The sequence below is a fragment of the Balaenoptera musculus genome, chromosome 5, assembly GCF_009873245.2.
Source record: "Balaenoptera musculus isolate JJ_BM4_2016_0621 chromosome 5, mBalMus1.pri.v3, whole genome shotgun sequence".
Taxonomy (NCBI): domain Eukaryota; kingdom Metazoa; phylum Chordata; class Mammalia; order Artiodactyla; family Balaenopteridae; genus Balaenoptera; species Balaenoptera musculus.
In genome coordinates, this window is record NC_045789.1 from 75,701,411 (window position 1) to 75,723,456 (window position 22,046).

Here is a 22,046-nt window from a genome sequence, read left to right on the forward strand (position 1 = left end):
ATGTTAAGAGAAACAATGATACATTTCTAATACATAAAAATATCAAAACTGGTTTATTATGACACAATATAAACTATTTGATTCTAAGTTTCATTTTATTCAGAATGTCCTAAATTACCATTTTCTTAATCATGCCATACAATCTTTTCCAAACATCCTTCATCAACTTGGAAAAAACCAGCAGATCTTAATAACTTTAAAAGAAGTTATTCTCAAGCTCTGCCAAAAAAATCTCAGACGAATATGACCATCATTTCAATTGATTAATTATTAACTAGTGACTAAAAAAATTCCACTACAGAGCCTTCCAGTTATGCCAGTACAGCAGACTAGATGTGCCAAAGGACACTCCTATTACAATAAAACTGGATCCCATACGAATTAAAGCAGACACACACTTTAACACATTTTAAGTTCAAGTAAAGAAAAAAATTCCTAGTATTTGAAGTCTCTGGATGTCCAAATATGAAGTTCGTTATATTTGTGCTTTCATTCATGGTAGCTTATTCCTTTGTTTTTGTTTATGAGCTCACACTTAGTTGAATCTAATATATGGGAATTCTTAGGCCTTAAACTGGGGGTGCTTTCATTCATACAGCATCTGAATTTGCATCTGCCAGGAGGCAAGATGGTATGCTTTAGTCCTTCAAGGGTCTTGTCTTAATGAAAACATCCAGTTGAAACTCTCCTATCTCAGGCTGGATCCAACGTTTAGTGTCTGGATCCCGGGGCTAATATTAGCATTTGCCACCTGGGGAAATCTGGCTTTCATATTTAAATACCTCAGTCTTATCTGGTTTCAGACGACAGAGAAGCAAAGAGATAGAAAATATGAAAGAGAGGTTAAGAGACATAGACATAGAGGACAGAGCAAAAAGGTCTAGAATACATCTAATCCAAGTCCCAGAAACAGAAGAGAGAGTACGTGGGACAGAAGCAATTTAAAGAAAAATGGCTGAGAATGTTCCAGAACTGATGAAAGACATCAATCTCCTAATCTCACAAATCCAAAACATCTTAAGCAAGATAAATAAGAAATCTACAACTAGAAACACAGTACTGATATTGTCATTCACCAAAGATAGAGATGATATTAAAAGCAACTAGAAATTTTAAAAAACTAATCATCTACAAAGAAACCAACTATTAGAATTACACCTGACAACAATCATAATGGAAGTCAGAAGACAAATGTCCTCATCAATAACAGAAACTGTCAATCTAGAATATATACACTCAGCAAAAGTATCTTATAAGAATGAGGACAATAAAAGGATTTTCAGATTTAAGAAAAAAAAAAAAAAGAAAGAGGTTGACATGAAACTGGCCTACAATGTAAAGAAAATCCTAAAAGATGAATGTCAGGCAGAAGGAAATTCTCAGATGAAAGACCTATAATGAAAGGAAAATTAAGCACAAAGCACTACACAAAGCACAAATAACTACACGAGTGAAAACAAACACCATCTGTACATTCCGGACGATCATAGCATGTAAGTTGGAAGGGAGGTAAGTATCAGAGTTAACATGTTTGAAAGTCCTTGTATTTGTGAAGAGGAAAGCTAGGAAAATGGTTTAATTTTAAAGTCTGCATGATAAAACATTTAATGTAACCACTGAGAGAGTTTAAAAAGTGTATATAATCTCCAAATTAGTAGAGAAGGAAAAAACGAATAAGAAAATTTGCATTCAATTAAAAAAATCCAAAAAAGGCAAGACAGGAGGAAAAAAACAAATATATAACTTTCTGTGATAGGAGAAAAAACAATCACAGAAAAGGTTAGATAAATAAAAAGTACAGAGAGAGACAGCAAGAAACAAGACCAATTATATGAATACCCAAAATAACTGTAAAAGAACTAAGCTTATCAATTAAAAGCCAAAGATAGAGTGAATTTTTTCAAATCCAGCCATACTGGTTATAGAGATACACCTAAACACAAAGATACTGAAAGGTTGAAAGGAAAAGTATAGAAAAAGAAATAACACTCAAATACTAACTAAAAGAACTGGTATAGTTCTATTTATATTAGACAAATTTGATTTTATAACAAAAATTAATATTAATAAAAGAAAATTACTAGACAAGGATAAAAGGTTCAATTAGAGTGATATAAAAATCTTAAGCTTATATGCACTTCAAAAAATATCCTCAGTATATTTAAAGTGAAAATGGGCAGAATTATAAGGAAAAACTGACATAATCAACATAATAGAGGGAGATATCAACACCTCTCCCATAGTACGTTTTCTCATCCCTCTCTTAAACATTAATCCATCAAGCAAAATTTTCTGAAAAGTAAAGCTACAGATGCGAGCAAAAGAATAAGCATGATTTAATGATACATTAATATACTATAACTGTTATACATTCTTATCAAGCAAATATGAACATTTATAAAAAATTGACAATGAACTAGTAAAACACATCTTTAAAAATATCAGAGAATTAGTATCATACAAACCGCACAATCTTACCTACTGCAGTAAAGTTGAAAACCAATTTTTTTGAAAAGATAAATTTTAAAACCATCTGTTCAAAAATTTAAAACATAGTTCTTAACAACCCAAGGGTGAAAGAATTAAAGTAACAGTAATGAAAACTAGAAAATAAATGATAAAAAGAAGATATTATATATTAAAATTCTAGGAGCATCTAACATGATACTTAGGGAAATTTATAGCATTAAATGCTCATAAGAGAAAATGACCTAGGGCTTCCCTGGTGGCTCAGTGGTTAAGAATCCACCTGCCAATGCAAGGGACACAGGTTCAAGCCCTGGTCCAGGAAGATCCCACATGCCGTGGAGCAACTAAGCCCGTGCACTACAACGACTGAGCCTGTGCTCTAGAGCCCAAGAGCCACAACTACTGAGCCCACATTCCACAACTACTGAAGCCCATGCGCCTAGAGCCTGTGCTCCCCAACAAGAGAAGCCACTGCAATGAGAAGCCCACGCATCGCAACGAAGACCCAATGCAGCAAAAAAAAAAAAAAAAGAATAAACAAAGCAAAATAGATTTTTTTTTAAAGCAAAGAAAGTAGAATAAAAGAAGCAGAAATGAATGAAACATAAAACAAACTTATAATAGAAAGATCAACAAAGCAGAAAGATGTCTATTTGAAAAGGCTAATAAAAAATCTGATCTCAGGCTTCCCTGGTGGCACAGCGGTTAAGAATCCGCCTGCCAATGCAGGGGACACGGGTTTGAGCCCTGGTCCGGGAAGATCCCACATGCCGCGGAGCAGCTAAGCCCATGCGCCACAACTACTGAGCCTGTGCTCTAGAGCCCGCGAGCCACAACTATTGAGCCGTCATGCCACAACTACTGAAGCCCGTGCGCCTAGAGCCCATGCTCTGCAACAAGAGAAACCACGACAATGAGAAGTCCGCGCACCACAACGAAGAGTAGCCCCCACTTGCCGCAACTAGATAAAGCCCGCGCACAGCAACGAAGACCCAACACAGCCAAAAATAAAAACAAATAAATAAATAAATTTATTTTTAAAAAAAATCTGATCTCTGCTAAGAATAATCAAGAAAAAAAAAGAAGATACACATAAATACATTAGGATTGAAAAGTACAGATGCAGCAGAGATGTAAATGGTAAGGGAATACTATAAGAGTTTTAATAAAAAGTTTTTTGTTTTATTTATTTATTTATTTTATTTATTTTTTGGCTGCGTTGGGTCTTCGTTGCTGTGAGTGGGCTTTCTCTAGTTTAAATTACCATGAAGAAAATACCCTGACCAAAATTAATTTAGGGCTATCTCTAAGGGAATACAGAGCACAAAACAAAATACATTGTATGTCCATGTCCTGAGGTAACATTTTTATCCAAGTCAAACAATCAAAGAAAAAAGTATAACCTTGGGGGGAAAGCAGAGTGGGTAGTGAAAAACCTGGACAGCTGAACATTTGCTACCTTTTCCATTTATACCTCCTCACTTCCTTCCAGCATTGTGAGTCACTAGGCAGCTACAACAATTTGTTCCTGCCAGTAGCACACGGTTCAGGTTTGCCAAATCCTAGAATCTCTTCTAGTTTCAGATATTGACATTATATTATTAATAAGTAATAAAGTACTGACTATATAAGACAATTGGAATTTTTCTGACTGTTAATTAACAATTTAGGAACAAAAAGACAAATTCTTCACAAACTGAAAAAAGAAAGCCTACAGGCAATACAAAACTTGTTATCAATTCTTAAGGGGCAAAGCCACAATCTAATACATTTTGTTTCGTTCATTATTTACAAGGGGAAAAAAATCTAGATGGACTTTCTATCACTCTCATGAAATTAAAAACATGTTAGATAAACTCCAAGTTTTACCTTGCAAGTTCCTTTGGTTTGAATTTCCACCATGTATCCGGTTCCCGGAAAAGGACTTTATATTTATGTTTTTGAGACTACACACAAAAAAGACAAATGCATTTTAAAATAATTACTTCCATGAAATTTAATTCGTTGTTTCCAAATTCACAGCATGTTAAAACTGAAAGAACCTAAAAGATGACCTAATCCTGATGAGTGTGTCACCTGGTAAAATGCACAGTCTCTTTGATCCAGCAATGAACTTCCAGAAATTTATGCTATTGATAAAAACTTACGTCAGAGTGCAGAAGTATACATACAGCAGGATAGCCAGTTCACCATTATTTGTAACAGCAAAAGAATACAAACAACTTAGTGTCTATTAACATGGAACTGGCTAAAGAAATGAAGATACAGCCATACAGTGAAAATATATACAATGGTTTTAAAAATACTATATGTGTTAATGAGAAAATGTTCTTAATATAAATTGTTAAGAAAGTAAGATACAGAATTTTCACTTGAATAAAAAAGGATTAGTCACACATCTGTATATGTATAGAAACTTCTGGAAAGATTCTCAAAAATACTATGAAAAGCATCTACCTCAAGGGGATAGGACTTTAGGCATTCTTTTTTATGGTTTGAATACCTATCATATACATGCATGACTCTTGTAAGTTTAAAACCATTTTAAATGACAGCTCATTCTATTTTTCAAAACTCTAATACGGCTGTAATCTAAAAGCCAAGCCCTATACTTGTGCACTAGATCCATCTTCTCTATCTCAAGGGTAACTGAGTTCAGCAACTCTCCCCTCTGAGGCATGATTAATTTTTCTCTCCCTGCTTAATCAATGTCATCACATTCAGTTATTTCTCCCACCTTACTCTAACCCCTCATCTCCTGACAGCTATCTCCCCACTTTCCTACTCCCATTGCAGGAAAACGTCTCAAATAATAACTATATTCTGTCTCCAATTCCTCCCCTTCTAGCCTCTCAAACCCACTCCAACTGGCTCCTCCATTGAAACTGGGCATGGAAACCATGAATTACTTCCACATTGAAAAATGCTACGGTTAATTCTCACTCTCTTGCCTCTCAGCAGCATTTGTCACAGTTCATCACTCTTTCCTTACACTTTTTTCATTACTATTGCTTTTCCTACTCCTCCAACTGGGTGGGTGTTCTCAGTTTTTTTTGTTAGTCCTTCCCTTTCACCCAGACCTCTTCTCACGATGGAATGGCCCAGACTTAGTCCTTGGTCTTCTACTCTTGATCCACACTCACTTCCTCAGAAATTATCATGCCATTCCTTGGCTTTAAATATCATGCATTAGGTAATGACTCTCAAATATATATTGTTAGCCCAGAATTTGCTCCTGAACTCCAAACCCACAGATCCAATTACCTATTAAACAAACTTAACACAGTCAAACCTAAACTTCTGAAATTCTTTACCTCACACCCACCACAAAACTATTCTACCTGGGGACTTCCCTGGCAGTCCAGTGGTTAAGACTCTGCGGTTCGATCCCTAGTCAGGGAACTAAGATCCCGCATGCTGTGCAGTGTGACAAAAAAAAAACAACAAAACTATTCTACCTGAATTGAACCCTCTCCATCTCAACTGATGACAACCTCCAGTTACACAAGCCAAAAACCAACCTTGATGTCATACTTAATGCCTCTCTTTCTTTCATATCCACATCAATACAACAAGAAATTCAGTTGGCTCTACTTTAAAAACATACCCAGAATCTAATCTCTACTTACTATCACCTTTACTGCTACCATGTTGGTCTGAACCATGTGATCTTTTACTTTATTTACCACTACAGCCCTCTAACTAGTCTCCCTGTTTCCATTCTTTCCCACTCCTAAGTCTATTCTCAATGCTGCACTACAGTGATCCTTTTAATAGTCAGATCATGTCACTACTCTGCTCAAAACCCTGTTATGAACTGAATGATTGTGTCCCCTCAAATCCCATATGTGGAAACCGCCATCCCACCATGTGACTGTGTTTGGAGATAGGACCTTTATAGAAGTAATTAGGGTTAAATGAAGTCAAAAGGTTAGGGCCCTAATCTGTTGAGATTAGTGCCCTCATAAGAAGAGACACCGGAGAACTTGCTCTCTCCACCATGTGAGAACACAGCAAGAAAATGGCAACCTGCAAGGGAGGAAGAGAACTCTCACCAGAAACTGACCCTGCTGGACCTTGATCTGGGACGTCTAGCCTCCAGAACTGGGAGAAAATTAATTTCCTCTTGTTTAAGCTATCCAGTCTACGGCATTTTTTTATGGCAGCCTGAGCAGACTAATGTATCTTCCATGTCACACAAGGTAAAATCCAAAGTCCTCACAGTGATCTATGTATGAGCCCTTACATAATCTGCCCTACCATCTCCCCAACCACCATTACATCTCTGACCTCACCTCCCACTATTGATCCTCTCAGCTTTATGACAAGATGCCAAGAGTGGTCATTGTTATTTTCTGTCATTCTGACAGAAAAGTCCAAAAATCAACCCAGACACCAAGGTAGGTAGTGACATAACACCCTGTAATGAGCTTACTCACTTCCGTCTCCTCACCTCAGCACCAAATTTCATACAAATGATTCAAGGCCTGGCAATAGCCCAGGTCTCTAATTACCTAAAGGGGTATCATACAGCTGTTAGGATCAAATTAATTTTAAATGCACGCATACACAAAGAGAAAAAGAGAGACTATGAATTTAAAGACTTTTTCAACTCCCATATCGATAGGCAAACCTTAATAATATGTTACATTGCTTAAGAGGATTCTGACTTAGGTCAACCTCTATGACAGCCCACAAGGAACAATATTGCTTTGCCATATATATACATACATACACACACACATACACACACACATACACACACACACGTTTTGCCAATTGCCACTAAGCATACTTGACTGCTCCCTATTTATCTCTTACTACTTTAGCTACTTTTGTAAATGACAGTCAAGATGGTAATAGACTGTTCTCTCTACTCTATTCCACACTCCCCTACAGCTTTCATTATCTTACTACCAAAAGAAGCAAAGAGTGATCCTCTTCTCTACAGTAACTCCTACATCTACTTCTTTATGAAGACAAAAGCATTTGGCATCTATGATAAGCAGGAGTCCTTTATACTTCTAAGTAGAGTTGGGAAGAGTCAAGGAATCAATACTGGAAAAATAGCTTCATATTTTCAATTATTATATAATAAAAAAGGGGAAAGAAAACATTATAGAAGGCTGAAGCCTAAACGAAAATCAGAAACACATAATTCAAGGACTTCTTTGTTTTCTACTTGGGAAAATAAAGTGTTTTTTTTCCTATTTTCATAGGAAAATAAAGAACTTTCTAAGATGAGAGCAGGAAGCTAAGAAAAACCTACAGAGGAGTCAAGTAAGGTTAAGGGGGAAGCAGATCCCAGTGGTGAATGTATTAGTCTAGAAACTAGGAACTCCTAAGGCCAGAAAGCAAACTGAATTTCAGCTCCCAATGCACTAAAATCAAGTCTTTGTTCCTCTACTGCCCTGCACAGAAGTAAAATCTCACTTGTTCAAAGGACACAATTTTCTTCAGAAAAGTAAAGAATCACACCTTGTACTTCAAAACAGTACAAGTGCACTGGGCACAGCAATGGGGGTATAAGTTGGATGTGTTAAGGACATAAATCAGCAAGTACAATATTCACTAACTAAAGAAACATACTGAGCTTCAATGTGCCAGACATGCTAATCTTGGGGGAATAAAACAAACAATACCCATACTCACAAAAGCTTCACTCATCAATTTACTCAATGAATATATATTAATTATATGCCAAGCATAGTGCTATACTCTGGAGATTCAATGATGAAAAAAATCATAGGCTTACCCTCAAGAAAAATAGATGGCTTAGAGCCTAATTCAGCCAATCAGCCAGTATTTGTACAGCCTAGGAGCTAAGAATAGTTTGTGTGTGTGTGTGTGTGTGTGTGTGTGTGTGTGTTTATCTTTAAAAGGTTGTTAAAAGAGAATATGCAACAGAAACTGTGGCCTGCAAAACCTAAAATATTTACTATCTGGTGCTTTCTAGAAAAAAGTTAGCCAACCCATGGCCTACTGATAAAAACAGTGTGCTTAATACTATGACAGAAGTAAGCCAGGGTGCCAGGAAAGCAGAAAGAGTGCCCAATTCAGCTTTTTAGTAAGTGAATGACAGCTAACTTCCTGAAAAAGCTGACATCAAAGCTGGACAAAAAAGGAATCCAGCAAATTTGGAGAACTGAAAATAGCTGAGTGTACAGAATTCTGAATTTCTCAGAGTAGCAAAATTTCAAAAGAATTTGGGGACTAAGAAAGAACCAGCAAATTTTGATTCTGCCAAGTAAAAGCAATAAGAAAATGGTTGTGTGTGTGTGTATACACACACATACATACATATAAATACACACAAACATAAAATTATAATTTAATACCACTATCTTTTTATAAAAGACATCAAAAAACAAAAACAATCTCAGAATTTAAAAACTGAATCTCAAAATTTGAAAATTGAATAAATTTAGTTTTACGGAAAAACTATTCCTATTTTTCTCATTTTGCTAAAGACCAGAGAAAGCTCAGTTACATACAGTCCAAGGACTGTTTGCTTGAGATTCACTTGTATAATTAACATCCCCCAATAATTTCAAACCCACTATTAGACTTATGACAATTCATGGTACAAACCAAAGCAACATATGGCTTCATTTCCCATGCCTGTAGATTTGTATTATCTATTATTATAGGAGATACCTTCTTTTCAAATGCTTCTTTTGCTGAAATACAAACAGAAAATGAGAAATCACTTTTAGTAACAATATTAAGGATTATCTTGACATTTTAAAAATCTGATCTTGTTTTCATAATTTGAAAATCATAGATATGTGCTAATTTCATTCACAACTCTACTTCTAAATACTACTTTTGAATATATAAAAAATTAAAATATAGGGAAATGTTGAATAATAAACACTAAATAAATACTAAAATTATAATCAGAGAAATTAAATAAAAACTGTCTGATTTTAGTTTGATGTGCGTGTTACATGTATAAATAGAATAAATGGGGAAAAAAGCTATCATTAAAAACAATATCATATCATGCTAAAAGCAACATGGTATCCCAGATAAGATTCTGGATACCATGAATCCAGAATCTGGATTCTGGAACAGAAAAGGACTTTAGTAGAAAAACTAAAATCCAAGTAAAATCTGGAGTTTAGTTAATAGTAATGTACCAATGTTAATTTCTTAGTCTTGACAAATGTACCATAGTTATATAAAATGTTAACATTAGGGTCAAATGGGTGAGGGGTATAGAGAAACTCAATACTGCCTTTGCAAACCTTTCCATAAATCTAAAATTATTCCAAAATAAAGTCTAAAAACAAAAAATATAGGCAAACACACATACACATGACAAAAAACAAGATGTCTTGATTTGAAATAAACAATTATTATATGCCTTGTGCAAGAGATTTTCATATAAAACTGCCTTTTTTCCCAAGGAATTAGACCATTCAGGGAATTAATGATGAGTCACAATAAATAAGCCTTACAAGGAAAATATTTGGAAGTTTTAAAAGTTCTATATACTCTCTTATAACTCAATAATAAAAAGACAAATAATTCAATTTAAAAATGGCAAAAGATTTGAATAGAAAGCTCTCCAAAGGAGATAAACAAGTAGCCAACAAGCACACAAAAAGATGCTCAACATCATCAGCCATGAGGAAAATGAAAATCAAAACCACAAGATACCACTTCACACCCACCAGGATAGCTATAATCAAAAAGATAGATAATAACATGTGTTGGTAAAGATATAGAGAAGTTGGAACCCTCATAAACTGCTACTGGGAATGTAAAGTAGTGCAGCTGCTTTGGAAAATAGCTTGGCAGTTACTAAAAAGGTTAGACATAGACAGGTATGTTCATAGCAACATTATTCATAATAGCCAAAAAGTGGAAACAACCCAAATGTCCAGCAACTAATGAATGGATAAACAAAATGTGGCAGATCCATATAATGGAATATTATTCAGCCATAAAAAAGAATAAAGTACTGATACTTTCTACAACATGGATGAACCTTGAAAACGTTACACTAAATGAAAGAAAGCCATTCACAGGGCTTCCCTGGTGGCGCAGTGGTTGAGAATCTGCCTGCCAATGCAGGGGACACGGGTTCGAGCCCTGGTCTGGGAAGATCCCACATGCCACGGAGCAACTGGGCCCGTGAGCCACAATTACTGAGCCTGCGCGTCTGGAGCCTGTGCTCCGCAACAAGAGAGGCCGCGATGGTGAGAGGCCCGCGCACCGCGATGAAGAGTGGTCCCCACTTGCCGCAACTAGAGAAAGCCCTCACACAGAAACGAAGACTCAACACAGTCATAAATAAATAAATAAAAGAACGTGAATTTCTTTAAAAAAAAAAAAAAGCAAACTGGGCTATTCATTTCAGTAACAGTCAAGTGGTCTTAGTTTGCATTCAATTTCCAATCAGTTTCTCAATCTATTTCATCTGAAGTCTTCACATTACCCACTATAAAACATACCTATTTATTAAAAAAAAAAAAAAAAAAAAAAAAAGAAAGCCATTCACAATGACCACATATTATATGATTCTACTGGTATGAAATGTTCAGAAGAGACAAACCTATAGAAATAGAAAGTAAAGTAGTAGTTGCCTGGGGCTGGGAGAGAGTTGGGGAGAAATGAGGAGTGACTGCTAATGGGTATGAGGTCTTTGTGGAGTGATAAAAATGTTCTAAGATTGACTGTGGTGATGGTTGTACAACACTGAATATGCTAAAAACTATTTGATTCTTATCTCATTCAATAAAGCTTTTTAAAAAAAGAGTTCTGCCAATTAATTTCATATCATCATTGCTGCGGTTGTTGTCATAGAAAGGGCACACTGAACTACAGCTAAGCACTTTTCATTCTCATTTAACCTTTACAAGAATCCTGGGGGTTTAGTATTATTAAGCCCTTTTACAGATGAAGACACTGGGTCCTGGAGAATATAAATAACTTGCACAAGATCACACAGCTAGTAACTGGCAAATCCAAGATCGCTCTTCATCACATCACACTGTTTATTTTTGTGTTGGTATTCCTGAGTTTTCACTTTAGTATTTAGTTCAAGAATGAATATAGAAAAATGTAACAATGTCTAAAGATGACAAACTCAAGAGTAGCCTTCACAGTGCATTTATCGTAAAAGAAACGCTAAGTAAAATATTGTCTATATGTCTTAATAAGAATTTCCCATATAAAACTCTATCCATAACTAAACATTTCATAATAAAACCATCTTCAGTGAATAGACAGTTGCACTAATAAAGAATTAAGGTTTTACCTATGATCTCCCTGCAGATTCAGTTTGAGGAGAGTCATTTTTACACTCACACTATCCTCTATAAAAATTAAGCCAATCTAGGAAAGACTAGTGATTAACAATGCAAATTCTATTTTAGGAAACAGGAACCAGAGCCAGAAAACTGTAACCATCTTGAGCTATTCAGAGACCAGCACAGAAAATCTGACTTACTTCTGACAAGATACCCACTGACTAAATAAAACTTAAACATGTTATGCAATGTTCTAAGCTATTCTACAAAACTTAACTCATTTAATTCTCATAACAACTCTATGAGACTAACTCTTTCACTTACTATGTAACATTAGAATTGTTATAGTTATAATTTAACCTATATTATATATAGTTATAATTTAGAATTAAAGATAATTATAACTTTTAAAAGTTATACGTCTCTCAAAATACAAACACGAAGTGGATTTTTTTCTTTATATTCCTCTTAATATTACACATCATCTGATGTCTATTCTTACCACGATTCTGGTTCCATTCATGTGCTTCTCCTAAGTATTTTACATCAAACTGGTATTGTCCATTTATGTAAAAATAGTCATCAGTACTAAGAATGACTCCACTTGGATTATCCTCTTGCAAAGTCCTGTGAATGATAAATGTAATTATTTTCATTAATCTTTTTTCTATTTAAATTCTCTCCTAATTTTTGTAAGGTCATAATCTGAATTAAAAATTCAAGTATTGGACTTCCCTGGTGGCTCAGTGGTTAAGAATCCGCCTGCCAATGCAGGGGCCACGGGTCTGATCCCTGGTCCAGGAATATCCCACATGCCACAGAGCAACTAAGCCCGTGTGCCACAACTACTGAGCCTGTGCTCTAGAGCCCGCGCACCATGACTACTGAATCCTGCGCGCCTAGAGCCCATGCTCCGCAACAAAGAGAAGCCACTGCAATGAGAAGCCTGTGCACCGCAATGAAGAGTAGCCCCAACTCGCCGCAACCAGAGAAAGCCTGCGCGAGGCAAAGAAGACGCAACACAGCCTAAAATAAACAAATAAATTAATTTTTTAAAAAACCAACTTAAAAATTCAAATATTATTATTTAAAAGAATGAAAATATTTTATTATTCAAACAAATCACACTAGAGGGACTTCCCTGGTGGTCCAGTGGTTGAGAATACGCCTTCCAGTGCATGGGATGCAGGTTTGATCTCTGGTCAGAGAAATTAGATCCCACACGCCGAGGGGCAACTAAGCCTGCGCGCTGCAACTACTGAGCCCGTGTGCTCTGTAGCCCATGCGCCACAACTAGAGAGAAGCCCGCGCACCGCAACAAAGAGCCCGTGTGCCGCAACAAAAGATCCTGTGTGCCACAACTAAGACACGACGCAGCCAAAAACAGAATAAATAAATAAATTAAATATATATTAAAAAAAAATCACACTAGAAATCCTCTAAGCAGAAGTTTGACTCCCAGGAATACAGACCTGAGGCAAGGCTACTTTGCTTTATATACTATAAAGGTTTGAAAATTAACACATTTTAATTATCAAGAAAACCAGACAACTGAAAATGCTTCAGAACTCTTATCAGTCACAGGCAATCCCCTCATCTGGTCACTTGATACACACTGATCTACCTTACCCACTCTAAGTGGAAGGTCACTTCCCATTAGGTGAGTACCTTGATATTCAACCGATCTTCAAAAGTAGATGAAGCTCTTTGTATACTGCCATAAATTTAGTGAGTATGCCAAAAACATCCAAAAATATAATGTTAATAGACTATTAATTTAATCTGTTAAATTATACAAAGTTAAGATAGTTTTGTGGGGCTTTTCTGACATCTCTTTCTTTTGGCCATGCTGCGCAGGTTGCAGGGGATCTTAGTTCCCCAACCAGGGATCAAAGGTGTGTCCCCTGTGGTGGAAGCGCAGAGTCTCAACTACTGGACCACCAGGGAAGTCCCCCATCTCTCTTTCTTGACTCTGGAATTTATCTTCTATATAATTGAGATACATGCAAAAACTAATCAAACAGAATCCATAGAGACATAACAATGCTACCCCTCTTAACCATTTGTAAAATATCACCATTTATCCTCTCCTAAAACATGTATAAATATTTCTAAAGTTAAAATATACTTTTAAATTAATTTTTATTGGAGTATAGTTGATTTACGATGTTGTGTTAGTTTCAGGTGTACAGCAAAGTGAATCAGTTATACATATATCCACTCTTTCTTAGATTCTTTTCCCATATTAAAATATACCTTTTGAATTTAATTTTTATTAGCATCTACTAAGTGCCAGGCACTGTTTTAAGCACTGAGCATACACCAGTGAATAAAAACAAACATTCTTGCACTCATGGAGCTTACATTCTGGTGAATGCTCACTTGATCCCACTTTCTAAGACTCCTACATTTATCCTCTTCTCTTTTATCTCCAAGTCTTCCCTTCTGACACTTTACTTCCTCTTTTCCCTTTAGACATGTATACATCTCAGCTATCTTTTAAAATCTTAACCACACTTTAAGGACCCCTTTTTCAACTATTACCCAACTTCTCTCCCTGCCTTAACTGCTTTAGTATAAATGCTTTTTTTAAGGTCTTAAGGTCTTCCACGTTCCCAGCGCAACAAAATTGTTTTTCAAGATATCCATTCATGACCTTCTTTCCAATAAATCCAAAAGCTGTTTTTCATCTTTCATTTTCCTCGGGCTTGCACACTAGCTTAATACTGTGGACTGTTCTCTCTGAGAAAACTCAGCTTCTATGTCTCTGTACTTCCCAGTTATTTCTCTCTATTCATTCAAAAATTATTAGTAAGCTCTGACTTTGTGACAAGCACTTCTTTCTCTTCGCAATCTCTAACTGTAGCTGCCTCTGGCTCTAAGGCCTCTGAAACCTAGTTCTTCAAACAAATGTCACAGCACTATTACCTTCTAAGGTACAACCTTTTGTTCCAATCTTTCACAAAATACAATATCATAACTGACTGTAATGTCTATAATATTAAATTAAAATGTTTTTTATTCATGTGGTCATTAAATCAATGAGAAAGCCTATGTCTACAGAAGAATATACTTATAAGTGTATGAGTAGAATATGTGGATATTTATTGGAAAATAAATCCACACTAAGAAAGGACATTAAAAAAACAACTGAAAATGAGCTCATCAAGGCATACATGCATACTCACTAATGCTAGATACACCCAGGATCAAATAGAAAAGACCCAGCTAAGAATAGAAGAGAGCAAAGAGTTAAAATTTGGAAGGAAAAGGGGAAAACTGGCAAATAAAATATATTAGATGTAAATATTCTGGAATTTAAAGAAGGGGGGGTAGGAGAAAACTTTGAAAACAGCACTCTTTAACAAGTGCCACTGAAAACACAACAAAGCTGCCTCTAACCTTGACTCTAGTCTCTCATACCAAGGCATCCACAACATTCCTTGATTACAAAAGGGACATAGATGGGTATTTGAGATAAAACAACTGAGAGTGCATTTTGCAAGAAATAAATCACTGAGAATTTGAAGTTCTCTATCAGTGGCTCATCCCATGTTCTTTCTTCAAATCATACATTTCTAAAACCTTATTTAACAACATGCTACACTTCCAAATCTCCAACTACCAGTAGAATTCTTGTGTATAAGACTTCCTTGAATTCAAAATCAATTATGGCCCTTTATCTCTATAATCAAAGCTGAGTTCATCTTTCTCCCACTCAAGTTAGTTCTCTTCCACATGAACTTATTTGTTGATTTCACAAGTTCACAATCTTGGAATCATCTTTAATTTTTTCCTCTATTCTGTCTCTCAAAATATTCTGAGATGAAAGAATTCAATAAAAACTTCTAGAGAATACAGTGCTATTAGCTACAAAGTTAAAAAAAAATTAGTAAACATCTCTATGAACTAAAAGTATTTCACATATTCATGCTGTTATAAATATTCAAGTTCATGCATTACACTCTTTCTTTAAACTCAATTAAACCTCATACCTTGCCAAAAAAGATTTTCCTGATCCTGGAAGCCCTCTGAGAAGAACAAGAACTAGTCCAACATAAGATGATGTCTTCTTTCTTACAACCTGAGAAACTGGAGTTTCTTGTACCTGATAAGCACTTGTTCCCTCTTTATTTCTCCATCCCTTTGTTGGGGAAGTATGAGAAATAACCGGGGGTGGAAATGTATAATTGACAGGTCTCCAGTGTGCAGCTGTGGTTACAACAGGAGCTACAAAGCCATGGTTTCCTTGGAAGAGGTCAAAAGCAGGAATCATTGGATTCCACATTGGTGGAGGGGGAGGAGGAGGCAGCAGTAGAGGGAGAGGGGTAAGTACTGGGCAGTAATTCACATCCTTCCCCTTTGGTGGCAGTTCAGTATGTTTGTGTGACTGGAAATTGAATTCTTCAGAAGGTACAAAAACATCAGGGACAGAAGATTTCTGATCTCCACCTGTACCTAGTAAACCAAGCCCCAGATTTTGCACAGTAAGGTTTAAAGGAGCCTGAAGTTCGTTGGCATCCAAATCTACAGGGGCTTGAGAGAACTGAGTCTCAACACACGCAGATTCTAAAAGCTCTTTCTGAATTTGGTTACTACAATCCACCACAGTGTCACTTGCTACATTTAAAGAACTACTGAGAAGAGAATCTTCCAATGCCAATGTGTTATCCTTTGTAAAACTTTTGGACTCATTTGAAAGTGAATGTGAAGTTAAGGAATTTGAACTCAATGTAGAGGCAGAACTCTCTACATTTTCACTGTTCAAATCCATATTTTGGGTAGAAAGAATAGGAGTTGTACTACTTGAATCTGAATTTATAAATGCACTGGGGTTACTAAAATTATTAACATCTCTCAAAGGCAAAAATGAGTATGCATGGTCGTCAGGAGAAGAGTTCAATTTCTCAAAAGCATTCTGTATTAAGGAATCTAAGTCTTCAGTTAGCTGCATGTCCAAAAATGAATCCATTTTTGAATCTTCACTCTCTTCTTCAGGAGGACACTTTTCCATTATTTCACATCCCACTGCATCTACTTGGTTCTCAGAAGCAACGAAGCTTTTTGAAGGCGATTCTTCTATTTTAGCATCAGTGGCTGATAATTCTAATAGACAATCCATGGCATTTTCAACTGTACAACAACAAGAATGACAACAAAATACATCTGTATGTATTGAAAACAGTAAAATATAATTTAATTAAAATCCACATAAAATTATACTAGAATTCACACTGAATGAAATACAGAGAAATTTATAAATATTCAAGTCATTTCTTAAATTAATATTTTTCTAATATATCAGTCTGTATTAGTGAAAGGTTTAAATTATGAAGACATGCAATGTTGTTACTTTCAAACAAACAGTAATAAACTAGGCTAATGAACTGCCATCAAGTAGATATTCTCTGATGAATTTATTGATTAAAAGTAAAAATATCTGTAATTATATACATTAGGGTTGTTTATAAAGATCCTAAAATCAGTTGATTTACTCAACAAATACTTACCTACTGCATGTCCTTTTAAGTATGAAGTATTTTAAGTACTCTCCTAGTAAATGTAATTTGTATATATGGTCCATGCTATGAATTTCACTTAATACAAAAAATACGTATGAGCATGTACTACGTATCAGACATACTTTGTACAAAGATGAATAAGACAGCTTTTAACTACACTCAAAGGATTTTTGCAGTCTAACTGAGGCAATTACAGATAATTACATTAGAAGACAATCACACTATAATATAATATAGGTTAAATAATGCACTCTTTTAATAATATACAAATGCCTTAACAGCCTTATAGGAGAGTAAGGAAAGATTTCACATAAGGTAATATGTGAACTGGGAGTCGAAGATCAAAAAGGAACTTGTCAGCCACAGAAGGGAAAGGCAAAGCCAGTCTTGAAAACACAAAGCATGTTTAAGGTATTAAGAGAAGTTTGTTGGAATGCGAGTACACAGTAGTATGGTGGGTAAGAGGAGATAAAACTGGAAAGGGAAATTGGGAAGGGTCCTGTATTTCATGGTAAGAAATATCAATTTTATTTTCTAAGGGAACTTGAAGGGAAACTACCTGTCATAGCATTTGGGCTAGATGCTTTGTCATCTCACTGAATCTTCAAATTATACTATGAGGTACAGTATTCCTAGCAAATAGATGAAGGAAATGAAGTTCAGAAAGTACATTAACTTAGCCCAAGTCACACAGATAGTAAGTGACAGAGCCAGGACTGGTATGTCTGACTCCAATGCTGAGCTCTTTCCCTTATAACATAAATACAGAGCCATTAGAATTATTAAGCATCAGAAATTTGAGGCTTTTTTATATTATTTTTGTGTTTTATCTTGTTTTGTTTTATGGAAGATAAATGTGGAAACAGCACAGCACAGTAGGTAAAAGCTCTGGTCAGGAGTCAGAACGACATTTAAATCCCTACTTGCTGGCAATAACACTTTGAACGAGTTACTTAACTTTCCTAAGCCTTGATTTTCTCATTTGCAATGTGTGGATAATAAAAGTACCTACCTCATAGTGTTGCTGTGAGGATTAAATGAGATAATCCATGAAAAAGGGCTGTGCACAAGGACTGGCACCTAGTAAGCACCCAATTTATGTTCCCTTAAGAAGAAAAACAAAGAGGGATTGGAGGGGGCAAGCCTGACAGAGAGACCAGTTAGAAGACTATAGCGATACTACAAAAGCTAGAAGCCCTAAACATGGAAAAAAGAAAAAAGAAAAGGGAAAAAAAGCAAATATAAGAGGTATTTCTAAGAAAAAAATCTATGTGATAGAAAAATCACAAAAGAAAAATATCAACCAAATAAATTAATGTGTATATAATGAAAAAAACAGTATTAAGTAAAAATAAGTAAAAGATCAAACTATATCTATATAACACAAAAGAAAAGTTCTTTCATAGAATGTTGAAAAAAATTAAAACAATGGTATAAAACAATGAAAAGCACATGAACAATTCACACAATACAAGAATTAATAAACAATCATACACAAACATGTTCAACATTTCTCTTTATCTTAAAAAAAAACAGCATTAAGAAAAGGTAAAATCTTATTCCTAAAATCTTAAAATAATACCACTCAATGCTCAAAAGGCTGTGATGAAACTCCTATATTTATACAGTGCTGGTGTCATTACAAATTGGCACACCCCTTTTTTTTTTTTTTTTAATAAAGTAAATTTACTTTTTTAAATTAATTTTTATTGGAGTATAGTTGATTTACAATGTTGTGTTAGTTCCTGCTGCACAGCAAAGTGAATCAGTTATACACACACATATATCTACTCTTTTTTAGATTCTATTCCTATGTAGGTCATTACAGAGTATTGAGAAGAGTTCCCTGTACAATACAGTAGATCCTTATTAGTTATCTATTTTATATGTAGTAGTGTGAATATGTCGATCCTAATCTCCCAATTTATCCCACCCCACCCTTTCCCACACTGATACCATATGGCACACCTCTTTAGTAGGCAATTTAGCAGTATGTTTCCAAGAGCCAAAAACTGTCCTAACCCTGTGATAGAAGAAAATAAAACTTTGGGACTGAGAAAAAAGCCAAAAGACAGAAAAGGTTATTTATACCAAGGTGTTCTTTGCAATATTAATTATCCATGTAAAACTTAGTTATAATTAAATAAATTAAAGCACAACAACCCAATGGAATATTAGAAAGCTATTAAAAATAAATATAAAGACTGCAGCCAACACTGAAAAAAATGCTTATGTTAGGTTAACTTTAAAAAGTAGAATATACAATTTCATCAATATTATTATTCAAACTACTCAAAACATCAGCATTTATGAACAAGGTGTAGAGAAGATCCTGGAAAAGAGAAATGTTTTTTGTTAGGATGTAAGGGTAATATATTTTCCTTGTAATTCTTCATTGCTATGTTAGTGTATGTGCAACAAATAAAGTTTAAACACATCAAAATTAGGAAATAAATGTTGAAGCCACAAGTAAAATTGTAAACACTATCATTTCTGAGCATCATGTGGACTGCTGAAAACTGGTTTTCTGTATACGTATCATAACAGGATAGATAAGATATGCTCACATCACAGACCATGGAATGTAAAAAAAATGGAAGTTTATCACATTACCAAAACTCCCTAAACCTAGAATAATTTTATCTTATACTAATCATGGCCAATAGCAATACTAAACATCAATATTTAATTTACTCATCAGTCAAATTTGATATGTCTACAAACATACATCTAAACAATTTATTACAAGTCATTAATAACTTACTATACTGAAGACTTTATCAAAACAAACCAAAAAAACGAAAACTCAACCTTCACTGAAAAAGTCCTATGAGGTACATACTCTTATTCTTCTCCTTAGCAGATAAGAAAACTGAAACCAGAGAGGTTAAGTGACGGAGCTGGAAATCCAACCTAGTTTTCTTGACTCCAAAGCCAATTTTTTGAAACCGCACTACTCTCTTAGCCTCAATTCTTAATCAGCTCTCATTTCCACAATTATAATTACCTTTTCACTCAAAAAATATTTACTGAGATCCTACTGAGTCATTTGGTATTTGGGGGCTTGGAGACACAACAGTAAAACAAAAGTTTTTTAAATCCCTGTCTTTAAGGAGCTTACATTCTAGGTCAATGGTTCTCAACTGGGGATGATATTGCCCCCACGGGACCATAAGATGATATATAAAGGCATTTTTAGTTGTCACAACTGGGGTAGCAGGGAGGAATGTGCTACTGGCAGCTAGTGGGTACAGGCCAAAGATGCTGCTGAACATCCTACGATGCACAGGAAAGCCACGCACAACAAAGAATTATCCGGTCCAAAACGTCAATAGTGCCAACCTGTTCTAGAGGGAAGATAAAAAGAAATAAAACATAGAATATGATATCTACATATACATCTTACACTTAGAACTGTACATTTCTTGAAAGAAGAAGCTAAGCTTTATTCTTCTTCATATCCCTCGTAATACCCAACTTATACCTTGCCCGCAGCAGATATTCAAAAAATGATGAACAAAATAGAAATAAGGTAGTCATTTTCTATATTACTACTGGTCATGGCATAGTACATGAAATCTTCTTATAAGATGCAAAGGGTTCAAACTAAACTTTTTCTCACCTTTGAAATCACATTCAGAAAGCATCAAATACACTACATCAGGATCCAGATCAGAAAACATCTCTGAGATACTGGTGAAGAGTTCTTCCTGATCAACTTTTGTCTCACACATGGAAGGAAGAGTAGTGGTTGGCTCCTCATGACTAGCAACACTGGATACAACTTCCTTAGAGTTTGTAGTCTTCCGAAAAGGATTTCCCCCAAGATTTTTCCTTCTCCTTGGCATTCTGACTTCCAAAACTAAAATGTTTCCCTTCTCTTATTTAAGATGTTTGATATTTAAGTCATACCTCAAAGAAAATAGGGTTAAATATCTTGCACAATCCAGCAGTAATAGGACCTAAAATAGAAAGCAAGTTGAAACACTCAGACTATAGTTATATTTCCATGTCTAAAATCGGAATGACATCTTTATTTAAGAAAGTACCATCAACTCTGGTGGCAGCAAAGCCAAAAAGCAGTCAAACAATTTCTCTCTCCAAAATATTCAAGTTTTTCAGGATTGAACATGTTAAAAATTAAGATATTAACAAATGTAATATATTTTCAGAACAGTGAGTACACTGTTTTAGTATAATTATTTCATTAAAAAAAAAACAGTATTCATAATGAGAATGTCTACTGAACACCTATTTGGATGTCCAATAGGCATCATAAGCTTAACATGTCCAAAACTGAGCTCCTGATTACCTACTTCACACCTGTTCTTCCTAGTCTTTCCTATCTCAATTAATGCAACTCTATCCTTCCAACTGCTCAGGTCAAAAACCTTGGAATAATTCTTGACTCCTGTCCAACCCACATCCAATCAGTAAGCCAATTTTGTCAATGCAACCCTCAAAATGTATCCAGAATATGATCATTCCTCACCATTTCCACTGCTACCACAGCGGATTAGTATAAAAGTCTCCTCTAACTAATCTCCTTGCTTCCACCCTTGCCCCTTCAGTCATAACAACTAGAGTGACTCAGTTAAACCACAGGGTCAGATCATGCCTCTCTTCTGCTAAACTATCCACTAGCTTCCCATCTCATTCAGGATAAAAGCTAGAGCCCTTAAAAGGGCCTATAACGCAGACACTTTTTACTTCAGTGTTGTCATCCCTAATCCTCTTCCCCTTGCTCATGTCACTCCAGCCATACTTCGCCTCCTTCTTCTTCAAACATCAGCCA

At 35.3% G+C, this 22,046-nt stretch overlaps 1 protein-coding gene across 9 annotated transcripts in view; it reads right to left on the bottom strand.

The window, feature by feature from the left end:
• N4BP2 (NEDD4 binding protein 2) overlaps positions 1-22,046 on the bottom strand; it is a 79,002-nt gene that overhangs the window by 28,723 nt on the left and 28,233 nt on the right. For 6 of the 9 annotated variants that reach the window (XM_036852402.1, XM_036852400.1, XM_036852401.1 and 3 more), the window contains 5 exons: positions 20,874-21,213; positions 15,725-16,862; positions 12,232-12,356; positions 9,061-9,149; positions 4,339-4,415 (listed from right to left, as the gene is read on the bottom strand). In XM_036852402.1, the coding sequence (XP_036708297.1) occupies positions 4,339-4,415; positions 9,061-9,149; positions 12,232-12,356; positions 15,725-16,862; positions 20,874-21,099 (1,655 nt within the window). In that variant the 5' untranslated portion in view covers positions 21,100-21,213. Of the gene's footprint in view, positions 1-4,338; positions 4,416-9,060; positions 9,150-12,231; positions 12,357-15,724; positions 16,863-17,239; positions 17,270-20,873; positions 21,214-22,046 lie in introns of those variants that run through there. The other 3 variants (XM_036852404.1, XM_036852406.1, XM_036852405.1) reach the window with 3 other exon arrangements.